Source organism: Seriola aureovittata, chromosome 20 (assembly GCF_021018895.1).
Source record: "Seriola aureovittata isolate HTS-2021-v1 ecotype China chromosome 20, ASM2101889v1, whole genome shotgun sequence".
NCBI classification, from domain to species: Eukaryota; Metazoa; Chordata; class Actinopteri; order Carangiformes; family Carangidae; genus Seriola; species Seriola aureovittata.
In genome coordinates this window covers 23,541,171-23,559,856 of record NC_079383.1, presented here as the reverse complement: position 1 = coordinate 23,559,856, position 18,686 = coordinate 23,541,171, and the positions used below count along the sequence as shown (strand labels likewise).

General features: G+C 46.4%; 4 protein-coding genes across 6 annotated transcripts in view; 3 read left to right on the top strand and 1 right to left on the bottom strand.

The window, feature by feature from the left end:
- actr3b (actin related protein 3B) overlaps positions 1-4,274 on the top strand; it is a 14,303-nt gene extending 10,029 nt beyond the window's left edge. For 2 of the 3 annotated variants that reach the window (XM_056363917.1, XM_056363916.1), the window contains exons 12-13: positions 15-98; positions 440-4,274. In XM_056363917.1, coding sequence (XP_056219892.1) covers positions 15-98; positions 440-535 — 180 coding nt within the window. In that variant the 3' untranslated portion in view covers positions 536-4,274. The remainder of the gene's footprint in view (positions 1-14; positions 99-439) is intronic. The other variant, XR_008826084.1, reaches the window with a different exon arrangement.
- Positions 2,781-3,989, bottom strand: LOC130161684 (mucin-2-like). Its single transcript, XM_056365100.1, has 4 exons — positions 3,586-3,989; positions 3,420-3,502; positions 3,020-3,330; positions 2,781-2,984 (listed from the first exon to the last, which is right to left on the bottom strand). Exons 1-4 carry the CDS (start codon positions 3,987-3,989, stop codon positions 2,781-2,783), a joined length of 1,002 nt encoding a protein of 333 aa, XP_056221075.1.
- Positions 4,275-5,835: 1,561 nt separating the features above from the next.
- On the top strand, positions 5,836-9,205 carry xrcc2 (X-ray repair complementing defective repair in Chinese hamster cells 2). Its single transcript, XM_056363930.1, has 6 exons — positions 5,836-5,995; positions 6,695-6,776; positions 7,238-7,273; positions 7,415-7,564; positions 7,769-8,045; positions 8,761-9,205. The coding sequence occupies exons 1-6, from the start codon at positions 5,975-5,977 to the stop codon at positions 9,083-9,085; spliced, it is 891 nt and encodes a 296-aa protein (XP_056219905.1). The 5' UTR covers positions 5,836-5,974; the 3' UTR covers positions 9,086-9,205.
- A 1,381-nt stretch (positions 9,206-10,586) lies between these two features.
- Positions 10,587-18,686, top strand: part of LOC130160994 (histone-lysine N-methyltransferase 2C-like) — a 62,107-nt gene continuing 54,007 nt past the window's right edge. The window contains 9 exon segments of the mRNA XM_056363861.1: positions 10,587-10,817; positions 13,731-13,976; positions 15,676-15,755; positions 16,243-16,885; positions 17,070-17,249; positions 17,429-17,451; positions 18,028-18,111; positions 18,332-18,441; positions 18,528-18,678. Coding sequence (XP_056219836.1) covers positions 13,732-13,976; positions 15,676-15,755; positions 16,243-16,885; positions 17,070-17,249; positions 17,429-17,451; positions 18,028-18,111; positions 18,332-18,441; positions 18,528-18,678 — 1,516 coding nt within the window. The 5' untranslated portion in view covers positions 10,587-10,817; position 13,731.

The following is an 18,686-nucleotide window of genomic DNA, read 5'->3' as shown; positions in this document are numbered from 1 at the left end:
TATTTATTTTGCAGCCGAAGCCGATGGAGGTTCAGGTCGTCACACATCACATGCAGCGTTACGCCGTCTGGTTTGGAGGTTCCATGTTGGCGTCGACGGTAACTGCACACACACACACACACACACACACACACACACACACACACACACACACACACACACACACACACACATACACATTTGTAGTTCTATACTATAACCTAACCCACAGGTCTAAAAGTGACAGACGTCAGACAAACTGTGGCCTTTGCTTTAATAACAGTATTTTTGTTTGCTGTGTGTTTGTTTGTTTTTTGTTGTCTGCTTATTGTTGTTTGTTTGTTGCCACTTGTTTTGTTTTTGTTGTTTGTTTGTTTATTTATTTGTATCTGGTTATTGTTGTATGTCTCTGTGTTTGTTTGTTTGTTTGTTTTTTTCTGACCTGTGCTTGTGTTTACAGCCGGAGTTTTTCCAGGTGTGTCACTCGAAGAAGGATTACGATGAGATCGGCCCGAGCATCTGTCGTCACAACCCCGTGTTTGGGATCATGTCCTGATGATGGCGGCTAGCCTGTCAGCCTGCTACGTTGTTAGCCTGTTAGCCTTTCAGCCTGCTACCCAGTAGATAAACAGTTTGCCTGTTGCCTGTTAGCCTGCAGGCTCTGCAGCTTACCTGTTATCTGCTAGCCACCAGCCACTTAACCAATAGCCTGTTGCAATAGTCTCTTGCTCTGTTCAGTTTTTAGCCTGCTAGGCTAGCATACTGTTAGCAGGCTAGCTTAGCCTCATCAAGCACACACAGGTCTGCAGACAGTTAGAAAACAGTTTCCTCTCAGACAGCGATCAGACACCTGATCACTGATTCAGGACCAGTGTCTTCACCTCCGTCCAGATGAGTCTGCTGCAGCACGAACATCTGGATGAACGACGGAACGACGGAATCAAAGTTCTGTCCCCTGAACAGAAAAAGCAAAGGATAGAATCACCTTCTTCTCTGTTTGAGTTCTGCTGTGACCTCCTCTCTCCTCTTCACCTCCCTGTTCAGTCACTTGCTGTCTGTCAGTGTGTTAGCTAGTTAGCCTGTTAGCCTGTTAGCCTGTCTCCAGCTGAGATTTAACGTGTTGATGTGGAATGAATGGGTCCACTCTCTGAGGAGGCAGCCTTCATAAAGGGTTTATAAACTGTAATCAATATAGTTATTAATGTTAATAAAAAGTAAAGTTTGGCAGGATCTTCCACAACCTGGCAACCTAAAAGTTCTTCTTCTTGTCTTTTAAGAGATGAAGCAGTAAATGATTAATTAACAGTTAATTAAAGCCTTTACAGACGCTGCCTCCTCACATGTTCTGGTGTACAGCTACAACTCTGTGTCTGTTACTAAATGATCCTTACTTTACTTTGCAGAGAAGTGAATGTGACTGCAGTGATTCTACAGTCTGATATTTAGTTGTTGTGAGTCACCTGACAGATTGGGTTAGTCGGACATGTGAGCTGATGGAGGACGTGTAGCCAACAGTGCAGCTCACTGAATCTACAGCAACATTATACCTCCTGTTTACATCCCAAAGCATTATGGGAATGTTTTTCCTGTTGCCCTCACTATCACAGTGAACAAATATTATTATTCACCATCTATGAAGTTGCACATAAAAAGACACAACTAGAAACTGTAGTGACTGTGAGTTCATGCTGGACTATAGAGTGTGACTGGTCCGAGGGAAACAGGTCAGCAGTGACAGCTGTTTGTTTGTTTGTTTGTTTGTTTGTTTGTTTGTTTGTTTGTTTGTTTGTTTGTTTGTTTGTTTGTTTGTTTGTTTGTTTGGCGTTTGTGTGTGCCTGTGCGTGCGTGTGTGTGCGTGTGTGTGTATGTGTGTGTGTGTGTGTGTGTGTGTTTGTGTGCGTGTGTGTGTGTGTGTGTGTCATAAACTACTGTTCTCAGATTGTTTATATTTCTAAAGATAAAGAGTTTATCAGAGAATTAACATGGCTTATAAAGTTAAATATAGAGACACACACACACACATATATATAGATATATATTTACTGTATATACTTCTGAGAGAGGCATCAAACTGATCCAGGAACAGGTCAAAACCACAAGCAGCACCATAGGCTGGAGTATGGTGTGTTCAGGTACAATCATGTAAAGCAAATTTTTTGTAGAAATACAGAATCTGTACTTGTTTTCTTTATTTGGATCTGTTTTAGCACAAAATACACACTTGGACTTGGTCTCAACTTGGACTTGTTGGACTTGACTTTGACTTCTCGGTCCTTACGTGGACTTGTTGGTCTCGGACTTGTCGGTCCTGACGTGGACTTGTTGGTCTCGGACTTGTCGGTCCTGACGTGGACTTGTTGGTCCCGTCTTCTCGGTCCTGACGTGGACTTGTTCGTCTCGGACTTCTCGGTCCTGACGTGGACTTGTTCGTCTCGGACTTCTCGGTCCTTACTTGTCGGTCCTGACGTGGACTTGTTGGTCTCAGACTTCTCGGTCCTGACTTGGACTTGTTGGTCCCGTCTTCTCGGTCCTGACTTGTCAGTCCTGATGTGAACTTGTTGGTCTCGGACTTCTCGGTCCTTACTTGTCAGTCCTGACGTGGACTTGTTGGTCTCGGACTTGTCGGTCCTGACGTGGACTTGTTGGTCTCGGACTTGTCGGTCCTGACTTGGACTTGTTGGTCCCGTCTTCTCGGTCCTGACTTGTCGGTCTTGACGTGGACTTGTTCGTCTCGGAGTTCTCGGTCCTGACGTGGACTTGTTGGTCTCGGACTTCTCGGTCCTGACGTGGACTTGTTGGTCTCAGACTTCTCGGTCCTGACGTGGACTTGTTGGTCTCAGACTTCTCGGTCCTGACTTGTCGGTCCTGATGTGAACTTGTTGGTCCCGTCTTCTCGGTCCTGACTTGTCGGTCCTGATGTGAACTTGTTGGTCTCGGACTTCTCGGTCCTTACTTGTCAGTCCTGACGTGGACTTGTTGGTCTCGGTCTTGTCGGTCCTGACGTGAACTTGTTCGTCTCGGACTTGTCGGTCCTGACGTGGACTTGTTGGTCTCGGACTTGTCGGTCCTGACTTGGACTTGTTGGTCCCGTCTTCTCGGTCCTTACTTGTTGGTCCTGACGTGGACTTGTTGGTCTCGGACTTGTCGGTCCTGACTTGGACTTGTTGGTCCCGTCTTCTCGGTCCTGACTTGTCGGTCCTGACGTGGACTTGTTCGTCTCGGACTTGTCGGTCCTGACGTGGACTTGTTCGTCTCGGACTTCTCGGTCCTTACTTGTCGGTCCTGACGTGGACTTGTTGGTCTCAGACTTCTCGGTCCTGACTTGGACTTGTTGGTCCCGTCTTCTCGGTCCTTACTTGTCGGTCCTGACGTGAACTTGTTGGTCTCGGACTTCTCGGTCCTTACTTGTCAGTCCTGACGTGGACTTGTTGGTCTCGGACTTCTCGGTCCTGACTTGGACTTGTTGGTCCCGTCTTCTCGGTCCTGACTTGTCAGTCCTGACGTGGACTTGTTGGTCTCGGACCTGTCGGTCCTGACGTGGACTTGTTGGTCTCGGACTTGTCGGTCCTGACTTGGACTTGTTGGTCCCGTCTTCTCGGTCCTTACTTGTTGGTCCTGACGTGGACTTGTTCGTCTCGGACTTCTCGGTCCTTACTTGTCGGTCCTGACGTGGACTTGTTGGTCTCTGACTTCTCGGTCCTGACTTGGACTTGTTGGTCCCGTCTTCTCGGTCCTGACTTGTCGGTCCTGATGTGAACTTGTTGGTCTCGGACTTCTCGGTCCTTACTTGTCAGTCCTGACGTGGACTTGTTGGTCTCGGACTTCTCGGTCCTGACGTGGACTTGTTGGTCTCGGACTTGTCGGTCCTGACTTGGACTTGTTGGTCCCGTCTTCTCGGTCCTTACTTGTTGGTCCTGACGTGGACTTGTTGGTCTCGGACTTGTCGGTCCTGACTTGGACTTGTTCGTCTCGGACTTCTCGGTCCTGACTTGGACTTGTAGGTCTTCCATTCCTTGCAGCCTGGAGTGAAGCGGTTCACATCGTTACCATACTCAGGACATCAGTGCTGTTCAGGAGCAGCTCTGTCAGCCCTTCAGGTATATGCAGGCGTGTCTGTGAAGAGCAGCTGTTTGATGTATTGATTATCACACCTGAGCAGCTACGTGATAACAGGTGACCTTGTGGTTTGGACCTGAGCTTCTGGTCTGTCTAACGGATTTAGTTTTCTGGTTTGATGGATGTGAACGATCTGTGGTTTGATACTGAGCTGCTGTCAATAAACCCTCCACCTCCAACACCGACTCTGTTCTCTGCCTTCAGGTACCGATGGACAGGGTTAGGGTTAACCCTAACCCTAACCCTGTCAGCAGGTACGCACTTTGACAAAATGACAGTAAAATAAACCAATCATGGTCATTCATCATAAGAATGTAAGCTGAGGCCGTTATATAAATAAAGTTAAATAATCTTTGATTTTATTCCACAGAGAGGATCAATGGGATTACACTTCCTGTCTCTGGTTCACACTCTGACACAGTAGGCACTGTAGTTACACTATCACAGTAAAAGTACTTCCTGTAGTTACACTATCACAGTAAAAGTACTTCCTGTAGTTACACTATCACAGTTAAAAGACTTCATGTAGTTACACTATCACAGTAAAGGTACTTCCTGTAGCTACACTACCACAGTTAAAATACTTCCGTCATCAATTGTTTAATCAAGATGGATCACTAATATCATATGAAGAATTTATTTCGAAATATAGTATCTTAATCCCTATTAATGAATTTAATACTGTTATAAATGCAATCCCTGATGGAGTAATTATGTTATTAAAAAATACAGCAGGACACAATCCAACTTTAATACCGACTGATCCATCCAAACTTGAAATTGGTCAAATTTGTTTCTCATCAACACGAAATAATAATCATCGTATACGTTCTTTATTTCAAAAAGAGGTCGTATCAATTCCTTATGTGGTATCTTATTGGAACTCCTTTATTAATAACCTTAATTGGAAAAAAATTGGAATTTGTCAGCTAAATTTTTGATAAACAATAAAACAGAAGAAGTATCCTTTAAATTGATTCATAGATTTTACCCAACAAAAAACAACAACGATTCAAAAGAGATATTGATGTTAATTGCTCTTTTTGTGAAGGACACCCTGAAGATATTTTTCATTTATTCTGGTCTTTCCCCTTTTCCACCAAATTATGGATGGATATTTGTGATTTAATTTCTACTTGCATTTTACCACACTTTTCCTTTTGCTTTGAACATGTATTGTTTGGCTTCATTGACTATCCACCAACAAAAAAAGGACATTTTTATGTAATTAATCTGATCATATATTTGGCAAAATGGCATATCCATAAATGCACATACACTGCCCAAAAACCACTCTTTTCTATTTTTAACAATGAGGTCAAACAATATATAAAAACCATTAATTACTCCACTAATAAGAAAGCTATTAAAACTATTTCCATGTGTGCTCTCTTTGATATATTTTTGTAATACCTTTGTAATATTCGATTTCCTTTATATGTTTGTAACCCCCTGGAGATTATCATTGCACTATTCTTTTGTATTGTTCTGTATGTCTCAATAAAGTTGCATTGGAAAAAAAAAAAAAAAAGTTAAAATACTTCCGGTAGTTGCACTATCACAGTAATAATACTTCCTGTAGTTACACTATCACAGTAAAAGTACTTCCTGTAGTTACACTACAGTTAAAATGCTTCCTGTAGTTACACTATCACAGTAAACTTACTTCCTGTAGTTACACTATCACAGTAAAAGCACTTCCTGTAGTTACATTACAGTTAAAATGCTTCCTGTCGAAACGAACCTCGTCTGAGCCGCCGGTAGTTATTTACGGTAACGTCTCACTCTCCGTCCTTTACGGTAAACGGCAGGAGCGGGAAGTGAGTTCAGACAGAGGCGGAGGAGCTCAGGAGGAGAGGAAGATGAAGTCCGTGCTATAATGAGTGAAAGCGGCGCTCAGGTCAGACAGGGAACACGTTACGTTACATTTGATTGTGACACATTTGATATGTTTGTGTTGAGGTTTCCCGCTCGTTTTATTTGACAGACGGTAACGTGTTTTCTGTCTGTTTAAACCCAAACTAAAATTCCTCACCGGAAATAATGCTGCAAGTTTTCAAAGTAAAAGCCTGGTATCAGCCGTAGCTCTATATTTAATGAGCAGCAAAGAACAGCGGGTCTCTGGTAGTACTACTGGTGATAATAGTCTAGTAGTAGTAGTAGTAGTAGTAGTAGTAGTAGTAGTAGTAGTAGTAGTAGTAGTAGTAGTAACGGCAGTACTGGTAGTAGTTAAGGTGGCTGTAGGCTCTGTGACAGAATGGACACTGATGATTAAGTATTATTGATTGATTAACCGGGCTTTTCCTGGTTCAAATACCTGCAGCTTTTCATACTGTGCTGAGTTCAGGGACTGTCTGATTTGTAGGATTTCCAGGCTCTGTTGCTGACGTCCTGCTTCATTAAATGCCAGTCTCATCAATACTGATAGATATCAGGTTCATATTGATAAAGTGTCAGACTCCAGTTTTTATTTATACAGGTGAACACAAACTAACATCACTGCTGCACTGGTATGGTCTAAGTTCTGTAACGTGTTGGTGCAGACTATGTGTTGGAACAGTGTATAAGCAGCAGAGTGATGAGCTGTGTGTCTTTGCAGCTGTTTGCTCGTCTGGAGGCTCGTCGCTGTCTGAAGGACATCGAACCTCGACTGTTTCCTGAAGATGGTGGACCTTACCATGGTGACTGTCCAGGCCCACTTCCTGTTAGCTGATAGAGCCGTTAAACCACATGTCACGTGATTTTATTCTGTCACACACAGCTCATGGACGACAACATACTTTGAAAGTTAGATTGGTGTTTGTGTCAACAATGGTCCTCAGAGTCCAGACTGAGTCAGACCTGAACCACATGTTGATCTGGTTCATGTAACATCACTTCCTGATGATGTCATCATCTCTGATGTCCCTCCAGAATAGAGCTCCAGAGAAACAGAGTCTGTAGAACTTCTTAGATAATCTTCCAGTTTTTAAGTTTCCCTCTTTGTCACAGTAAAACATGATGATGAACATGTGATCGCAGCTGCTGTTAATGACAGTTTGACTGAATACAAACAGGACAAACACACAGTATTATATTCAGCCCAAACTGTAAATATGTTTAACATCACTGGAGCTCAGCTCACATGTGTTTGTGTTTTCAGGTGAGGTGGTGGAGCTGTATGGGACAGAGGGAACAGGTGAGTTCACTGTACAGGTAAAAGATCTGCCTTTAACCTGCACCTGCTCTGTCCCCCAGGTGTGTTGTGTTGTGTTTTATATATATATATATATATATATATATATATATAAATAAATATATGTGTGTGTGTGTGTGTCAGGTAAGACCGAGCTGCTGTATCACCTGCTGTGTCGCTGTGTGTTGCCAAGGGCTGCCGGCGGTCTTGAGGTGGACGTTGTGTTCGTGGATACTGACTACAGTCTGGACATGTTACGACTGGTCAGCATCCTGGACAACAGACTGAACGCAGGTATATACACACACACACACACACACACACACACAGATTCATTAAATATCTTTTACATTCAAATTGAAATGATCTTGCACTCAGGTCTTTGTGGAGTATCATCACCTCTGAGTCACATGGGGGAGGAGCATCTGTGATGGTTTGTAAATAAATTACACCAGAGTATCTCTCTCTCTCTCTCTCTCTCTCTCTCTGTGTGTCTAGCGCTCTCTACCAGCTCGCCCTCAGCCGGGTCAGATGAGGTGGCGTTGCGTTCATGTCTGTCTCGGCTCCTGGTTGTCCACTGCTCCTCCTCTTCCCAGCTCCTCCTCACCCTCCACTTCCTGGAGACCTCCCTCTCATCGCGGCCCAGCCTGGCACTCCTCCTCATTGACAGCATCTCTGCTTTCTATTGGCTGGATCGCTGTGAGGGCGGGGCCAGCCTCACCAAGCAGGAGGAGAAGCTTAGCAAGTGTTCAGAGCTGCTGGGCCGACTGCTCAGGTGGATATTCATCAATTAGGTGGTTCTAGTGATCCTTTAGGAAGTTCTAGTGGTTCATTAAGAGGTCTCAATAGTCCATTAGTTGGTTCTAGTGATCAAGGTTCTACTGGTTCATTGGTGGTTGTAGGGGTGTTCAAGGAGGTTCTAATAGTCCATCAGGGGGGCTTTAGTGTGGTCCATTAGGTGGTTCAAGTGATTCTTTAGGAGGTTCTAGTGATCTATTAGGAGGTAAGAGTGGTTCACTCAGAGGTATGAATAGTTCATTAGGTGGTTCTAGTGGTTCATTAGGAGGTTGTAGCGGTCCTTAAGAAAGTTCTACTGATTTTGAAGGAGGTTCAAATGGTCCATTAGGTGGTTTAACTGAGTGTTCGGGAGATTTTAAAGGTCTGCGTGGGCACTATGGACGTTCTAGAAGTCCTTTATGTTGTTGGTCTGGAGGTTATTGTCATCATTGAGGAGGTTCTAGAAGTCCTTTAGTGGGTATTAGGTGGTTCTCACAGTCATTGAACAGTTTAATGAGGCTGGACAGTTCTTGTGTTCCTGTAGGTGGTTCTAATGGTCATTACTGAGGTTCTAGTCATCAGTGCATCCCTGCTGTAGAGTTCCATACAGAACTGGAGCTGTTCTGGAGGTTGTGGAACAATACGTCACTACCATCAGAACTGTAAATTCTTCACAGCTTTGACCCTGTCTCATCTGTGGCTCTTCTTCTCAGGGATTACAGAATCACTGTCTTCGCCACCTGCCACGCAATCAGGAGGAGCTTCAGTGGACCCACCTCCTCTTCCTCATCCTCTTCCTTGGAGTCTGACCGACCGTACCTCTGTCGCCCCTGGCAACGGCTGGTGACCCACCGGCTGCTGTGCTCCCGGCAGGAAGCTGCAAACAACACGGCCGCGACAGCAGGAGGCAGCAAGGAGCAGAGGAGACAGCAGGTCTTCACCGTTCACTGCACCTCCTCCTCCACCTCCTCCTCCAGGACGAAGGCTTACAGGAGCAGCGCCTTCTACGTGACGGACGGCGGAGTGGAGTTTATCTGAACTCCTCCTTTCATCGGTGAAGTTTTTGTTTTTGATGTGTTGGTGAAAACGTGGTTCTGTATATTTTTGGGTGAAGGAATAAATACGTTTGAGTTGAATAAAGGTTTGTTGTGACCAGGAGGTTTTGTTGTTTCATTATTTACTGCACAGCACAGATTGTTCTCAGTTCCACCTGTTTAATGGTACTGAACCTCCGTTTGTGACTCAAAACAAGATAAAAAACGAAATACCTTGAAGCTGTTCTGGAAGCTTATAGTAGAGCAACACCTCACTAAAACTCTGCCACCCATTCATATCCTGAGATCATCTACAGGAGGTTCTATGAGCCTTTTAGTAGGTTTGGTTCCAGTGGCTATCAAGAAGTTGTTCTTTAGGTGGGTCTTGGGTCAGTGAAGAGGTACCAGAGGTCCTTAAGGTGTTTTTTGTGGTCATTGGGCAGATTAGTTATTTATGTGGTTCTAGAGGTTCTTAAAGTAGTTCTGCGGTTTCTGAGGGTTCTAGAGCTCTTTAAGGTAATTCGTGGGATCAGAGTTCTGAGGTCCTTTTTATGTTGTTGAGGTCACAGGATAGGTTCTAGAGGTCACCTAGGAAGCTCTGAAGGTCCTAAAGGTAGTTCTTGTGGAAACTGAGGAGGTTCTAGAGGTCCTTGAGGTAGTTCTACAAGTCCTTAAGGTGGCTCTTGCGGTCACTCAGGAGGTTTTAGGAGTCATTTGGGTGATCCTCTGTGTGGTTGTAGTTGTGTGGTTGAGGTTCTGTCTACAGGTCTCTGAGGTGGTTCATATGATTCTTAGGTTTCCTCTGGTGTTTTTGTGGTCATTCAGGAAGTTTTAGGGTCATTTAGGTGATTCTTATGGTCATGGAGCAGATTCTAGAGGTACTTATAGTTGTTCTCATGGTTTTTGAGGAAGTTGTAGCGTCGCCCTTGGTGGTTTTTATGGTCCCTCAGGGTGCTCATGTCCACAAGGTAGTTCTTGTGGTAGTTGAAGTTCTCATGGTCATGAAGGAGGTTCTAGAGAGGCTTAAAACTGTTGGGATTATTTCATCAAAGATCAGACAGGGTGCATCATAAGTACAATATAATTATTAATTATAAATAATAGTAGGATGCTTAAAGACTGTTTTTTCTTTATAAAATAATATAATGTGTTAATTATCTGGTCCCTGTTTGAGGCACGTGCGACAGCAGTCCGGATCCTCGTGGATCCAGTCCGGGACTTCAGGTCTGATGACAGAGACCACTTCACCAGAACAGCCCTCCAATAGATCCTTCCGCGGGGTCAGACGCACTTTTTACACAACACAAACAAATTAACCGAGTGTGACACAAACACAGATAAAGCGACAGACTTCAAACCCTCACTGCGGCTGAACGTCGCCTCCACCCGGGTGTGAAAGATAAACTCTGCCGGGTAAACGTCTCTGCTGCGGTGCGGTAGTAAATATTTTCTGGGACCTATTTCTCCTGCTGGCGCTGACAGGCAGTGCTTCGGTCGCTCCCAAACATGGCCTCCATGACGGAGCGACCGCTTCAACTTTAATTTTTCGCCAATTTTCAGCTGAAAACCGTCTTTTTTTCCTTTCACTGTAAACGGGAATGTTTCGTCGGACAATCTTATCATGCCAGATGTGTGAAACAGATGTTATCTTTCGGAGACGTTCGCTGTTGGGTGTAAACAGATCGGTTTAAGTTGGCTGGAAAGCTGGAGAGGAAAAAGAGAATTGCATCAAATCAGTAAGAACGCTTTTTCTGTCTTCTCTCGACACCTGTGCAGGTTTGCGCCTCACTTTTTTGTCAGTTTCCTGCATTAACTTGACGCCACTCATTAAGATTTAAAGTGGAGGGGGTGAATAAGCGCGCAGTGGAGCCGGGATGCGCTCGTTTCTGGTGCGCGCTAACAGCTAGCCTGCTAGCTAATGCTAATGCTAACAGAGAGGTGATCAGTCAACTGGGCGGTCCGAGGAAGCTAACGGCTAAGTGCTAACTGCTATGTTTCTGCAGCTCGGCTTCACGTTCACAACAAATGCAGGTTATTTATGATAACTGTGAAGTAAGCGTTGGCTGGTTGCTCTCAGGCTCCAGGTGAGCTGTGCAGGTGAAGGTTGATCGGCAGCGTGAGCCTGTGACACATGATTTAATTAGCATGGGAACAGCTGAACCTCAACTCTTCATCATATTTCAGTCGTAGCTGTGGTCCAGGTATTCATGAAGAAGTCTATCTTTGTGCCTACACGTGTGTTAAGGGTGATTAGTGTCTGATCAGTCTGCTGATTATCGATCAGTTTATCTGTGACATGTCGGAGCACAGGGAACGTGCCTGCTGTTCTTCTTCAGAGCTGAAGATGATGTGTTCAGGTTGTGTTGTTCAAACGGTTCAAAACATTTTATACTCGGATGAGATGAAGCTCAAACTTGCAGGTATTTGAAAATGTTGCTTGAAAAATAACTGAAATGATTAAAAAAAACCATTCTGATAATTATCTAATTGATTATTGGATTAGTTGTAGCAGCTGCAGTTGATGGTAATGTGAAGAAGTCCAGTCAGTTTGGAGAAAAAGCTGCTGTTTTAATCCAGGTGATGTTTATGAGAACATGTCACAAGTGTTTCCAGGTTAGTGAAGACATGTCCTTTAGATTCCAACAGATCTCAAGTGGACCACAACAACAGAAGTGTGTGAGAGACACTGAGCTGATGCTGGCACCGCAGACAGGGAGACTGATGTTTCTGGTGGCTCTGTCCATGTTTGACACATCATCGTCCTCCAGTCAGTGTGTTGTTGTAGAGCAGGACGGTTTCTGCTCTTTGCAGTTGTCTTTGCTGAGAGACGTCCCGATGGTCCAGTTGACACACCACAGGACAAACTGGATTAATTACATGTAAGAAACTAACAACCACCCCCACAGAGAAAACCCTGCTCTCACCAACGTGCCGGTGCTGGTCTCTGTGTAGGGACGTCTAATGGGAGGAATGTAAACTCAAAGTCAAGGACGGGTGGGGGGGGGGGGGGGGGGGGTCTGTAGGCACAGGTAGTGGTGCCCGTGGTGACGGGGGTTTACACCACCATCACTTAAACTGCAACCATCAGTCAATTAATCGATCAGTTAATCGACAGGAAATTAAGCAGCAACTGTTCTGATGATTGAATAATTGAATCTGTGGTAATTTAAACATCAGCTGGTTCTTCTCTCCTGTGACGCTGTGGTGCTTTTCTTTCTTCAGATCATGTGATTGATCATTGATTGTTAACAGATGCTGATAGTTTTGATGAGTGTGTGATAGTGTTGTCTCAGAGTGACACACTGACCTGCAGTAAAAATAAAAGACTAGGTTCTATCAGGGTGACAGGGGTCAACAGTCACTGGTGTTTTTGTTTACTCATTGGCTGCTGGGAGGGGGTGTGCTGTGATTGGCTGGATGATTGACATGTTCTCAGTGGGTCAGTGGCTCACACTGCTGTACTCCAGTCTACATTACTGAACTCTAATGGATTCTACTGCACTCTGTGCTCCAGCCGAGTCTCAGGATCCGTGCCCAGTCCTGATGTGGACTTGGCCTCAGGGTGAGACTGGTTCAGTGGATGAGTTCAGTCTCTTCAGAGTGAAGTCCAGGTGAACTGGTCCTCTCCTCTCATTGGTCATATGTGTCTTCAGTTGTTGAAGTCAGGTGGATGTTTAAGTCGAACCTTCACAGTGACTCTGATCATCTGATAATTAATCAATTAACTGATACTGATGATTATTTTAGGGGTTATTTCAGTATTTAAGAGCAGAGTCCAGATACTGAAGGAGAAAAGATCAAATAAGAAGGAAATTGATCAGGTATTATCAGTAACTGATCTCGATCAGACCTCCACTTGTTCCCTGGCTGTCTGTGAACAGCTGTTGATCTCACTCCTCCGCATCCCAGCATGCAAAGCTCGTGTGGCTACAGGGGCTCGAACCTGCAGACTGAACACCCTGTAGTCAGTCAGAAGGAGGTCGGACCACGCACCAGAAGATTGGATCAGAGCAGTCAGACTGAATACACAGGTCTAAAAACTGGTCCAGGATCTGGTCTCAGAGAGGCTGAGTCTGAATTCATCTGCTGCACAAACCAGTTCAGTTCTTGACTATTTTAAGCCGGACTGTGATGCAATGAATTCTGGGTAAATTAAAACTTTTTCAATATAAAAAAAATGGCAGACCGAGGAATCACATCCAATCACTGAGCTCTGTTTAGCACTGAGGTGGTGTTAGCGGGACTGACCCGGTCTGACCCGGAGTGGAACATGATGTACTCCAGTAAACACTGAACATTATAATGTGTCTGAATGGGGTCTGTGATGGAGCTGCCATGTTGTGGAGTGGAGATGAATCACATGACCACAGTGTGTGTCGTCATGTTGACCTGGTTTGTTCTAACCAGCTTCCTGAGTTTCACCCTGCAGGTGTTGAACATCTGTCTGTGGCTGACAGCAGAGTGAACACAGTCTCATCACCAGGGTCACTGTCTCAGGACGTCCTGACCGTGTCCTGATCGTGTACTGATCGATCACTGTGGTGAAACAGGATTTAAACTTTAACCTGTGAACCTGCAGAAACCCTGGGACCAGATCTGACCTTCACCCTCTCTTTTTTGTTTTTTTGTTTTTTGTTTTTTTTACCCAGAATGCCATCTGAGGCCCAGTCTCAGGAGCCCCGGGACAGAGGACCGCCCCCTCCCGTCACTCGGGCCGGACGCAGCGCTCAGCTGGCCAAAGCTGCTGCTACGAACCCCGCCCCTGAGAGGCGGCCTCGTGGACGGCCTCGGAAAGATGGGAGCAGCAGCCGATCTGCGCCTCCCGCCCTTCCTCCTCCTCCTCCTCCTCCTCCTCCACCACCACCTCCTCCACCGCCTCCAAAATCAAGGAAGAAGTAAGTGACTGATGAGCTTGACTGTCTGAAACCCGGTCTCTGGACCTGTTCTGGTTTCTTCAGAGGAGGTTTCTCAGGACCCTGATACAGGGGACCCTCAGTTTGTTTGGTTCTAGTGTTTGTTTATTAATCAGACAGCTAATTGATTATTGATCTGTAATAATAGTATGTTTCAGCTCTATGTCACACCAGACCAAGTGTATGAAATAAGTTCTCCTCATCAGTCAAATTAATCAATAATCAATAACCAAAAGTCTTTAGTTTGAGCAGCTTTGAACTAAACGTCCTCTCTGACAGACTGAGCGTGTGTGTGTGTGTGTGTGTGTGTGTGTGTGTGTGTGTGTGTGTGTGTGTGTGTGTGTGTGTGTGTGTGTTGTGGTGAGCAGTTGTTGGAGAGGAAGTGGTTAAGTTGCATGCTGGGTAATGAGCAGCAAGGAGGAGGAGTCCAACAGGAGTTGTGTACTGGACTAGATCTGCTCCTGGTTTTACCTCCTGCTATACACACACACACACACACACACACACACACACACACACACACACACACACACACACACACACACACAACTAGAAGTACTCCCTCTCTGGTGGTGGGATGTCATCATGTTTACCTGAACACCTGGTGCAGGTGTTTTCTGTCAACAGGTTGATGGACAGTTATTATTAATTATTTTATTTTGATAATCAATTAGCCTGTTTTCTCCATGAATCAATAATCGTTCAGGTTTGATGAGCTCGTGTTACTCTGTGTTTTACATGATGGTAAATATTCTGTTGGTCACATTTGATGATAATTAAGTAATAATGACGAAAGCTGATGAATCCAGCTCCTCCCATCAGTGTTTGAGGCTCTGAACGCTTCCTGTACCCGTCACCACACACTCCTGTGGGTGTGGCGCTGTCATCTAAAGCCGCATTTCGTCCAAAAAGTACCTGGAACTTTAAGTTCCACTGTTTTCTGTGAAGTTTTCGGGAAGATTATGCAAAATTATGACTTGACATCATATTATTCACTGTGAGGACATGACATGAACGAAAACACCCGTATATATTCAATACAGGAAGCAGCATTTTATTTTCAAATACATGACAATCCCGTATTATACGTGACGGGTGGCAACCCTCGCCACTCCGGTTGTTGTGGTCCTTTATTTTGTGAATTCCTATTTAGTTTTTTTTTTTTACCTTGTCCTGGACCTGTTTCACACTGTGGAGAATGTTGCTCGCTCGCTGCGAACTTTTAAACATGGCGAGTGAAATAAAATGCAGTGAGTACTTGACCAGTCAGAAATGTTAAGCACTGCAGACCACACCCACCAAAGTTCCTGAACCTTGGTTCAGGAACAAAAGTTACCTTTTTGGGGGTCGATCAATTACCCCGGAACTAAATTTAGACCCTGGTTCCTGCGGTGGAAACGAGGCTTAATGTCGTCTCTGTCCCACCAGCGTCCTGCAGGTGTACCTGGTCACCTGGAGGCTGCAGTTTGTGCAGCTGTTGAACTGTATTGGTGTGAAAAGGTTTTAAAAGATGAAAAATGGAAGCTCACCGATTGGACAGTTCTAGTGATGTCATCCTGCATCATCAGGACCCTCATGGAGACATCGGTGTCTAGGGAGTGACAGAGCTTCACTAGTGTTATTAGACTGTGGAGGGTGGAGACACTCAACTGACCAGGTGTGTGGGTGTGTGTGTGTGCAGGGGGCGGAGTCGAGGTCGAGCCCAGGTAGAGGATGAGGAGAGCATGGACGCCACGGAGAAGAAAGCCCCTCAGAAGACAGGTGTGTATGATGATGAAGAGCCAGCTGATCTCACAGTTCTCATTCAAACCATCAAACACCTTAAGTTCCCTCCTTAAGTGTGACACTTAAGGGTTAATTTCTCCTCAGCTGAGGGAGTCACTTAAGGCTGTTGCACACAATCTCTTAGTTTCCATGGAGACTGTTGATTTGCTGCCATTAGCTTGTGATACCTGTGACCTCATCCCCCCCGTTGTTTTGACAGGAACTTCACCAGGTGAATGTTGGTCACTAAGGGCTTTTGTGCAGCAGTTTAACTGATGTTAAGTGATTCCTGAAGTTTAATACTAAGATAAGGAGAAAACCTGAAATACTGAAGGAGAAGATTTAAGGTGTTTTGATCAACAGTTTTTATTTTAAGGAAACCTTAACTCAGACGTTAAGGGACTGTATTTCAGGTCTGATGTTCTGGTTTGACCTCAGTGGGGTTCAGGTTCATGTTGCTGGACTTTGTGTTTGTGGTCCACAGAGGTGAAGGAGGGGAAGGAGGTGAAGGAGAGGACAACAGGACGCCGTCGATCCACCTCCAGGAGGAAATCTAACACAAACCCAGAACCTGACCCGTACCCTGAACCCAGCCAGGACGGGCTCAGTCAAGAGCCTAAGCTGGACCCTGACCCTGGTCCATCTCACCCTGCTCCCACAATCTCAGAGTCCAGCCCAGAACCTGCTCCCAGTGTGGAGGAGGAGGACAGAACCAGCCCTGCTCCTACTGCTGAGCTCTCGGTCTCCCCCCCCGGATCAGCTTCCAGTCCTGGGGAAGAACCTCAAGTCAGCCCCCTGCCCGCCCCCCAGTGTCCTTCCCCGAACCGTAGCCCGGCTCACAGCCCCATTCCCGGTCCTGTGGAGGAGGACCGGCTCAGCCACAGCCCAGCCCCCATGGAGGTGGACTGCAGTCCCGGCACGGTTCCTATGGAGAAAGAGGGGGGCAGGGCAAGTCCTGGGGCCAGTCCCATGGAGCAGAGTCCCGACCTGAGTCCCTGCTTCAGCCCTCCGGTCTCCCCCTGTCTTCAGCTGGAGGACGAGGACTCGCTGTCCCCCCTGTTCCAGAGGTCGCTGTCAGAGGACTCCGGGGGCTCGCCCACCCCCAGCCTGGGACACACCAAAAAACGGTGTGTGTGTGTGTGTGTGTGTGTGTGTGTGTGTGTGTGTGTGTGTGTGTGTGTGTGTGTGTGTGTGTGTGTGTGTGTGCATGCGTGCGCTGATTGGATCAAAGACCAATCAGACAACAGACCACCCAGTCCTGAATTCTCTCTCTCTCTCTCCTGGTATCTGTTGCTGTCTCTTGCCCCATAGTCTGAAGCAGTGTGCCTTCTGCTACTGTGGCGATGAGCCTCCTCTGGGCCAGGGCCGCCTGGCGGTGTTTGGCCCGACGCCCGGCTACATCCCTCTCCACATCCTCAACCGCCGCGCCTCCTCTGACCGAGACAATGACTGCCATGACCACTGCTACCGTGGCGACCAGGCCCCATCCTTGTGAGTGACCTCACTTCCGCAAACTGCCCACCATTTACATTCCCATGAAGAAGAGCTGCTGTGTTCAAGCTGGTTAAAATGGATCTTAGACATGTTGGTTAACTTGTGTGTGTGTGTGTGTGTGTGTGTGTGTGTGTGTGTGTGTGTGTGTGCACATATGTGTGTGCGCGTGTGTGCAGGTGCAGCAGTCCGGAGCAGTGTGGTGAGTACTGTATCTTCATACCACCTGACAGTGGTGAATCTGTATCTGATTCAGGATCAGGTCTCTCCCTCTGGTCTGCAGCATTAAACCTGACTTCCTCTTTAAAGGGACAGTCGGGTGTTTAGAGGTGGGGGTGTGTGAGGCGGTCATGAAGAGTCGGTGCGTTACCTGCAGTAGATCCTGAGCAGCACGCTCCCAGTTCGATCTGACCAGGAGCAGAGTGATGAGCTGCTGTGGGCGGGGCCACCAGAAAACATCTGTTCTAGATGCTTTTAAAACCAGATAACGATAACGATGAAGCCTCATTCAAACAGATGTTGGATTGTTTCAGTGGGCGTGTCTTTAACAGGTGTTTTGTGCTGGCCCCGCCCACAGCAGCTCATCACTCTGCTCCTCTAAACCGACTCTACTGCAGGTGAGACACTGACTGTAATGACGACCTCACACAGCCCCACGTCTGATAACCACAACTATCTCTTTAAGATGGACCAGCTGCTTCAGCCCTGATCACTGTGATCAGTATGATCAGTGTTATTGATCACTGATTGGATGTTGATCTGTGTCCTGGTGTTTCAGAGTCTTCCTCCGAGTTCGTGGAGCAGCTCGGACCCATCGGCCTTCCACACGACATCAACGTCCAGTCACTGTTCGACCCAACAGGTAAATCCTGTCCTCTTCACCTGTCCTCTTCACCTGTCCTCTTCACCTGTCCTCTTCACCTGTCCTCCTTACCTGTCCTCCTTACCTGTCCTCTTCACCTGTCCTCTTCACCTGTCCTCCTCACCTGTTCTCCTCTCCTGTCCTCCTCACTTGTCCTCCTCACCTGTTCTCTTTACCTGTCCTCCTCACCTGTCTTCTCCACCTGTCCTCCTGTGTGCAGGTCAGTGCTGCGCTCACCTGCAGTGTGCAGCCTGGTCAGAGGGGGTGTGTCGAGGCGAGGGCCAATCACTGCTCTACGTGGACAAAGCCATCGACTCAGGAAGCACACAGGTGTGTTTGATCAGTAACCACATGTTCAAAGGGAGTACTGCTGTATACACCCTCACTAAGCCCCGCTCCTTCTCTCACCTCTCCAGGTGTGTGCGTTCTGCCGTCGGCTCGGGGCTTCGCTGCGTTGCCGGGAGATGGGCTGTGGGCGGAGCTACCACTTCCCCTGTGCTGCTGCCGCTGGGGCTCATCAGGACTGGAACCAGAGACACACACTGTGTACAAGACACACACACACAGGTACAGGT